This window comes from Pteropus vampyrus, unplaced genomic scaffold (genome assembly GCF_000151845.1).
Source record: "Pteropus vampyrus isolate Shadow unplaced genomic scaffold, Pvam_2.0 Scaffold38, whole genome shotgun sequence".
In the NCBI taxonomy this organism is placed as follows: domain Eukaryota; kingdom Metazoa; phylum Chordata; class Mammalia; order Chiroptera; family Pteropodidae; genus Pteropus; species Pteropus vampyrus.
Window position 1 is genome coordinate 6841083 of NW_011888819.1, and position 9448 is coordinate 6850530.

The 9448-nt window shown below is 32.3% G+C and overlaps 1 protein-coding gene across 1 annotated transcript in view; it reads right to left on the minus strand.

Moving 5' to 3' along the window:
* The window catches only part of NCAM2 (neural cell adhesion molecule 2), a 445018-nt gene that overhangs the window by 112978 nt on the left and 322592 nt on the right, over positions 1-9448 (minus strand). The window contains exon 9 of the mRNA XM_011358219.2: positions 860-1010. Coding sequence (XP_011356521.1) covers positions 860-1010 — 151 coding nt within the window. The remainder of the gene's footprint in view (positions 1-859; positions 1011-9448) is intronic.

Genomic DNA, 9448 nt, shown 5'->3' on the forward strand with positions numbered 1-9448 from the left:
ATGTACCTTCTTTTACAGTTACCATCATATTCTATCAATATTAATGTACTAGACATTCTCCAATAGAAACATTTTGTCAATAAGAGTATTTTATACATTCCCTCTGAGACAGATATGTCCTTTCAAGTATCAGCGAACCTCCAGCATTGATGATTCCTGAATATTTATTGAGAATAATGTTAAATTTCTTCTTTTTTCAAGCACATATACACTACACTATTCTAAAATCATGCAATAACTTAAGGTGGACTGTGCAGGTTTTATTTACATTAGTCTTCATACTTCCCAAATCCCACAGTTATAAAACATTTTGTGATATTTAACAACTCTCCTTGTCATAGTCCCTACTTTCAGATATTAAACACTATTCTGATAAAATATAAATGCTAATATATTTAACCATTTTAAAAATACTATGTCATATCTTATGAGGATGGAATATAACTTAACAAAATAACTTGAAATAAGAAATGAAAATTCTCACTTCTTATGTGGATCACAGAACCATTAATATCATAATAAGCAGATAGATATCTAAGTAGATGATGACCAATTATTGCTAACTAATAATAATAATTAATAATATAGTTCAGCCGACGTGGTGTTTTATGTTAAACGTTGCAAAAAAAAAAGCACACAATTTCCATGGTAAGCAATATCAAGACCATTAAATATGTGAAATGTCCCATAACATCCACTAGATGTCTCCAATAACTGACTTTGAAGGGTTGCATTCTTTCTAAAGCTGTGCATTAAATGAAACATGAACCACATATGTATTTTACCTTCCTACAAAAATTCCTAGTTTTCAAAGCAGAAAAAGTTGATTTGATAAACGTACAAAATGAAAATAACTTACATTCAATATCAAGGTACATGCTCTTTTGGTGCCCTCCAATTCTGCTTGCAGCTTCACAGTCGTATCTCCCTGAGTCTGACAACTTCACATCTCTGATGTGCAGGGATGAGCGTCCATGCTGCCCTTTGACTTCGACACGACCGTCTGGGCTCTGTTGGCATTGATTCAGGAAAAAGAAAGATTTTATGTTTGTTTTGTGTAAAATGACCAAACGTATAGCATTTGTGATATATATAGGAAACAAAAATAAACTCTTAACCTGCATTCAAATTTTTTTCAAAAGAGCAGCGTTTCTATATTTATGATTTACAGTTTCTAGTTTATCCATTTTACCTGTCCACTTCTAACAGGGACATGTAGTAAACACTTAAACACATGTTTTATCAACCTCTGTTATTTATTATGCTCTTTGCCTCTTAGAAAGCTTGTATGTTCTTCCAGGAAGAGTTTTGCTGGCTTCCAATTACGTTCTTTGCAAATGTAACAAAACAACAGCAATGCCTATTCAACTCTGCCTTAAACCTACCAATGAAAACAACATTCCTGCAGCATTTAGTTTCATATTCAACCATGTAAGGAAACTGTATCAAGATTTATAAAAATTAAAGCCTTTAAAAGGAATTTATAGTTTTCATTTTTGAATAAATAAAACAGTACTGCTCATAAGCATAATTGGTACTAGATGCATCATAGATAAATTATTAAAACATAGCACTATCTAACTCATTCTTAGGAAGTCAATGGAAACAATATAAAGATGCTTAATCACTTACTCCATGAATAGAGGAACTGCTTATAACACAAGCCTAGCCTATAGATTATATTTCAAATAAGAATTCTTGTGTGCAACATAATTAGCATACCTAGAATTATTTTCTTAAATACCTTTATAGCATACATATTAAAACAGAGATAGTTTATTCATTGAATTTTACTTCATGCAATCAGGAAATATACTGAACGAAACGTACTTTACTATTACTGAATCAATTTTTTTTCAGTATTTGAGGTTTTAGTGCCTCTTAAAATATTTTATGCCATACATTTATTTTGAAATATAACTTACATTCAATATCAAGGTACATGCTCTTTTGCATGCTATTATGTAACCAAATAATGGTTGTTTGATTTTCTATATGACTGAAATTCAATTAAATTTTAATATATGTGTGCACTCTGTATATAAAAATTTGGTGTTTGATTATTTCCCTTCATTAATGTAAAAAGACAATTTTAAAGCTACTTTTCATGAAGTTGATTGGAGTACAATATGATTACTATTTTGCTTTTCAATTTTATATAGACATGCAATTATTATGTAATCATATCACTATTTACTATCAGAAAAATGGTCTCCAAAAACAAAGAAACAAACAAAAACATACTATGGATGTATTATGCAAGTTAGATAAAGATTTTTAGGCTGAACATATGTTCCCCACTTCCAGCATTGCTAAAAAAAAAAAAATAAAATAGTAAAATGAGGTTTTCAAACAGAAGGGCATTCTCTTCTGCCAATTTTTTAAGATGTTCAACTGCCAAACCCATTTACTTAATTGGGAGAAAAGAAAATAAAAGACAGAAAATTCACAAAAGTTACAATCAGAATGAGTAAAATGGCCAATTTGTTATACAGGTAACTAAGTTTCAGTAACCTGGATATTCTTTCATCCTTACCTCACTGCACTCTGTTCATCACTGGACCCTATTGAACCAGCTTTCTTTCCTATGTGCTGACTTCACTTGGCTTTTAGACATGCACACTTTCTGGTTTTTCTCTATTTCACCCCTCTGTGGACTCCTTGGTCTCAGTTGCAGTCTCCTGTCTCCCTAGAGGCCCCTGTATTCTGCGTGGACTCTGGTCTCTTTTCAGACGATTTACTCTGCTTAGGTGCTCTCATCCCTGTCCACATTTACGCAGATGACCTTTAGTCACTCTTTTTCTCGCCAGGTTCTCTCTTTCCCTGGAGCTTTGGAACCAGGTACCTCGCTTGCAGGGCACATCCCTTTGATCTGTATCTCAATCCTGCATGTCCAGACCTTAATGCATCACCCCCTCACCTGGTATTACTTGCTTTATTTCTATGGTCTTTATTTCAATGGATGCTACTAATGCTTTTCCATGCCCCATGCTATACCTGTCCTCAGTTTTGGATTCATTTCTGAATCTTTATCTATTTATATTCCAAATAATGAGAAGTCTTAGTTTATCATCTTGTTCTACATTATTATTTCCAGTTTTCAACAACTGTGTTTCAAAAGACCTCTCTGCTGTCTGTGTCTCCTGTACACAGTCTTAGTTTGTGCTGCTGAGCTGGAAGGATATTGGCAGGCGTCTCTGGATTTCAGAGAGAACAATCACAGGCTGAATGTGACCGAAAAAGACTCCCTGACTCTGCAAAAGCCACCAACATTATGTTATTTCCTATGTTTCTCTTGCAAAAAAATCATTCCAGCTGCAGAAATTATTCCTTGTGCAGCTAAGAATATGTTTCTTTAAAAGCAAACTTTTAATTCTCATAACAGCTTTATGAAAGTTTCACATCCCCTGTGCTCTATAATCATAAATAACATTGTATTCTCTCCCGAATAAAACCCCAACCCCTCAGCCTGACGTTTAAGGACTTCCATATGGCAGCACTTTTCTGCCTAAGCACACTTTACAATTTAGATTCCAATTAATTTGAATTACTCGTACTGTCATGAATCCTGTGTGTTCCATAAGCACCCTTCACAGACCTGTCTTAAATCATTCCCCCGTTATCTCTTCTATATCTAAACAGCAGGATTCCAATATCATTTCTTTAATTTTTTGGCCAAAATCAATTTATATTTAAAACAGTTCCTGGTTGACTATGTTATATAATTATTACATATATTATTTCTTTACATTTACATTATTTACATTATATATAATTTTATGCTATTTACAGTTACTACTTTGAATTCTGTGCTTTTCATGGGACGTATTGCCTTTTACGGTCTTATTAAAACTTCGCCTGTAGGGTCATATCATAGTTGAACAAATGTGAGAACACTTTTACGGTACTTCATGTGACAGTCACCTGGACTACTACCTAGGACAGAATTATGATATTCCAATATTATTATAAAGCAAATCAAATTGTGATGAAATTTACCTATAATTTAGTAAAGGGCTTTTAATCCTTCAGCTATTATTTACTATGGATTAAAAACTTGTATTTAATATCCTTATTAGAATCTGACAAAATATTTTTATACTTATCAATTTTTTAATTAAATTTATTGGGGTGATGATGATTAATAAAATTATATAGGTTTCAAGTGTACAATTCAATAATACATCATCTGTGTACTGCATTGTGCGTTCACCACCCAAAGTCAAATCTTCCATTACCATCACCATATGTTTGACCCCCTTTATCCTTAGCCAGCTTCCCCCTACCCCCTTTCCCTCTGTTGTCTGTGTCTATGAGTTTTTGTTTATTTTTCTTGTTCATTTGTTGCTTTCGGTTTTATATCCCACATAGGAGTGAAATCATGTGGTTCTCAATCTTTTCTGGCTGACTTATTCCTCTTAGCATGATGCAAAGCAAATTCTTCAGTTTTTCATCAGAAAATGTATTGTTCTTCTGCAGCACTAAAAGGTAAATTTACCTCCCATGAAAATTAAAGAGGTCATCTTGCTAATACCTGTTGTAAATGATAAGCTTTTGATTTGTGAAAAAATATTGGTGTACATAAAATTAGCATGCTATCAGTAAAAGTGTTGGTGTTTAAAAATTATTATGTATCTGAAATTACTAACAAAAATTCTGGAAGAATAAAATTTCTTTGTGAAGGTAAGTGATTCCCTGGGTAATTATATCATTTCAGACTTGGCATGGGCTCTGTAATATGACACAATATGCATTTGTCTCAAGTACTTACATTAGAAGAGCAAAGTCACTCCCTCTCATATCTGACATTCCAAAGGACATCTCTGTACTACACAAACACATTACATATTTCTGAAAGAAAACTCATTTATATCTTGGCTTTGATTCACCACCTACTGAAGAGTCATTTAAGACATCTGATATTTGACTGAGACAGGTTAATGGACATATTAGCTGTCCATCTAGTATCTTCAGGTTCTATCGCTGCATTAAGTAAGATGATTAAAAAGTAAAGTGTCTGTCTGTACATTACCATTCCAGTCCTTTACAGAAAGGAACTCTGAAATTTGATTTGATTTATATTCTTTGCCTTTCCAGAAGGTCAGTTGAAGAACTGCTTATTTGAATAGCATTTTGATATTTCTATAAAATGATTATAGTTTACTGTTCTTTCAATAACCATTAATCAAGTACTATTTGATAACCACCTTCTTGAGTTTAGTTGCAACATAAATATTTTGTTGTCAAATTTAATTGTCATACGTTTAAAATTATATAATGTTTCATGTTTATAGGTTATTTTTGTAACATTACCTGACTAGCCATGTATTGCCAAATTTAGAATCCAAATGTAGTACACAACACATCCGAGGTTGCCAGTACTGCCTACCTTTCTTCTTCCTTACACTCATGTCTTTGAAACTTTTCAAAGTCATTGACTCTTTAGGCCTTTTCAGAGAACCGTGTAGCATGTGACTTAGTTACTCAATATTTTTTTGTGCAATTATTCCACAATAAGCATTCAGGCACTGGGGATACATGCTGAGCTAAACAGAATAATTTATACCCTTAGTGGACTCAAAATTTAACAGAGAAGACAGATATTAATTTAAAAGTATAATACAAATAAACTGAAAAGCACTATGTAGGAACACCACAGTTTCATTTTGGAGAGAAGTTAACAAAGGGGTGGAAATGTCAGAAGTATGTCCCCTGATAAACTAAAGTGTGGACTGAGATCTGAAAATGGTGAGAGGGGACAGTGTTGTAGAGAGAAGTCCAGGCACATGTCCTTGGAAGGCACATGAAAGAAATGAGGGAGGCCGGCAGTATGTAAGAGAAGGCAATATGAGATCTCCTCACATTGGGCAGGTAAATAAGAACGCATGCAGCACCCAAGACAAATGCAGACACACACACAAATTGCACCCCTGCATTATGTATTCGGTGTGTCTTATTCATAATGACATTACATTTGTATTGAATATGAATTAAACTCAACTGCAAATATTTGAATGTAGTGTCAAGGCATAACTGTTAAATATGTAAACAAGAAAAAAGATGCTCTCTAAAGGTTATTGGAATTAATTTACCCAAACTAAGTTATCAAAATTGTGTTACCGTTGTATTGAGTTGATTTCTGCAAAGAATTTTAAACAGAAAGATTCTCTTTTCTCCTTATAAAGTTCATATATTTGCTCTTAGACTCAATTTTGCTTCTCTTTGGGCTTGATCTCAGCTTCCTAACTTTCTTCCTATTTTGATTCGTGAACTGAACTTGTACAATTACCTTTCCTCCTAGAAGTGTAAATTGATGTAATAAACAGTAATAATGAGCATTAAAACTTCTCTTTAATTTATGTAGTTTCTTCACCAGGTTCTAATGTCCTTTTCTTTCCTTTGTATATACAGTCAATAATTTATTCAACAAATAAGAATTGAAGATAACAATGATAACAGCTAATGCGTATACCAAATGGTAGTTAGACAATATTCTAAATGTTATACATTTATTAATTCATTTAATCTCCATAAACCTGCTACAAGATTGGGACTAATGTCATCTCCATTTTAAGTATGAATAAATTGAGGTCCAGAAACATTAAATAACTTTCCCAGGTTCAACACAGGTTGTAAATGACAGTAGTTGTATGTACAAGCTGTCTGACCCTGGACTTCATGTTCTGATTACACTTGCTATACGGTTCACCATTTGGGCCATATTATGTGGTCAAACTACATATTGTATTATATAGCTAGTTCTATGCTGTGTTCTCAGGACAGAAAAAAATGGATAAGAAAGGCAAAGCCCTTAGGTTCATAAATCAATAGTATTAGAAAAAAATGAAAAGTCATAATACATGCTGGTGTAGATGAAATTCAGGAAAAACACCTAATGAATTTTACAGAGGTGAGGAACAATTTCTTGAAGATATTTCTCTCTAAGCTGAGACTTGAAGGACAAATAACAATGGCAATTAAGGCACCAGACCAGATACATAATATTAAGGGCACACTGCAAAATAAAATGTGGAGTCGCTCATTCAAAATTATTACAAATTTTAAGACAACCACAGTAGCATATTAGACACAGTGCCCTTCTGAATACTGGGCTTTTTGCAATCACACACCTGGAATGTCAGCTTAGAGCAAGCAAAAAGGAGGGAAATTTAGGAAGAAAATGGGAACTACATAAGACTGGACTAGAGGAGAAAATGCTATGTCCAAATAATTTAAATAAGCTCGCTGGAGCTGACATGTCAAATATAAGAAGAAAAATTAGAGATGACGTGCTTTGACAGACAAGACAAAACTGACATAAAGAGCATCAAAAGTCAAAGAAAGACCAATATGAAAAAGAAAACAATTCTCAACATCATTAGTTATCGTGAAAATATAAATTAAAACCATAGTACCATTTCAGTTTCAAGGATGGTTATAATAGAAAAGACAGATAATAACAAATGTTGGCAAGTAGGTGGAGAATTTGGAATTTCTGCATTGCTGGTGAGAATGTAAAATGGTGCAGGTACTCTGGATAAAATATCTGACAGTTACTCAAAATGTTAAACACAGAGTTATTAAATGACTCAGATTACACTCCCAAGAGAATTAAGCATATGTGTCCACACAAAAACTTGTGCATGAATGACCATAACAGCATTATGAATAAAGCCAAAAAGTGAAAGTAACACAAATGTCCATTTTTTGATGTATGGGTAAATAAAATGTTGTATATCCTTACGATGGAATATTATTTGGCTATAAAAAATGAAGTACTTACTTAGGCTACAACATGGATGAACCTTGAAAATATTATGCTAAGTGAAAAAAAAGCTAGTAACAAAGGCCACATAGTGAATGATTCCATTTATATGAAATTTTAGTTTTATCCATACAATAATGAGAACCCAGAAAAGAGATCTAAAAGCATGAGGTACATTATACTCTGAAATCCTGTTCAATGTTCATTATAAGATGGTCAGATGTATTACTATAATTTGTGCCATATAATTGAATTTACCTTATAAACACTGATATCACATTATTAAACCATATTGCTCCAGAACTAATGTTAGTAATCACTGATAAACACTGACTCCATTGTTTCAAGGTTTTTAATTTATTTTGGATTATATATATAATTTATTTTGGATTATATATATATATATATATAATATAATATATATATATATAATATAATATATATATCGCTATGAAACACAAAGATAGCTTATTGGAAAATAGATGGCCTGAAGTATTAAAATTGGAATGGCATAATATTTGTAACTATTAAATCTGAGTAAAATATGTGGAGTTTCATTACACTATTCACTAATCTTTGTTTTAAAATCACATCCTACATTTTTTCATGAAATTGTTCAAACAGCATATCCAAGATGAGATTTCTTCCTTTATCTTTTTTCCTGAATTGTTAGGACATGTAGAGCATATCAGAACCCAAATTCAAGTTTAGAACATGCTGCTGCAGCTTATTTACAAACCCATACATTTTTGTATTGAAAGCCCATGAGACTCTGATGCATTTATTTTGCAGACATCACAAAACAAGTTGACTTATACACAAGATATAATATTTGCTGCTTTTCCGCACACCTGGTTAGAATTGCATGAGATTATGCAGGCTTGATGCTAGGTACATAATGAACATTGTTATAATCAGTAACGTAGTTAGTATCTAGTGTCTAAGCAGTAAGGTAATCTAGTTCAAATTATAGATAAATTAGATATTTTTTAAAAATCAAGCAATACAATATCCAACAGAAAGTAGTATAGTAATGTTAATTGAAATACTTAAAAAATGCCTGATATACATAAAATGTTAAGTACAGTGACTATCCTTTTCCTTTAGTATATTTTTATGTAAGTCCCTGCAATACATTCTATAAGGAAAAAAAATACAGTATAAAGAATATTTTGGGAACATTCTTTCTTTTCTCTACCCATTAAGACAAATAAGGTCCTGTTCTGAGCCTTCTTTGGCCAATACTTAGAGCATGAAGACACAAAGTTGCTTATATCAGTCTCATTCCATCTGTATCATTTGGATAGGTTCTTTGATTTCACTAATGTTTTCTTTGGCAGTATCTAATCTGTTAATCTCATCTAATGTGTTTTTTACTTGATATTTTTTAATCTCTAATATTTTTATTTGTTTTATATATCTTTATTATGTTTGTGCTTTATTGTATCTTATAGTATATATGTAGTATTTATAAATAAAAGTTAACGTTCCTATTACTAATACTATCATCAATGTCATTAATGGATTTTTCTATTGATTGATTTGTCTTTCCTTATTATGGATTATATTTTTGTATACCATGAAGTCCTTGAAATTTATCAGATGCCAGACTTTGAATTAGAAATTTTGAGCACTGTGAGTGTGTGTGTGTGTGTGTGTGTGTGTGTGTGTGTGTGTGTGTGT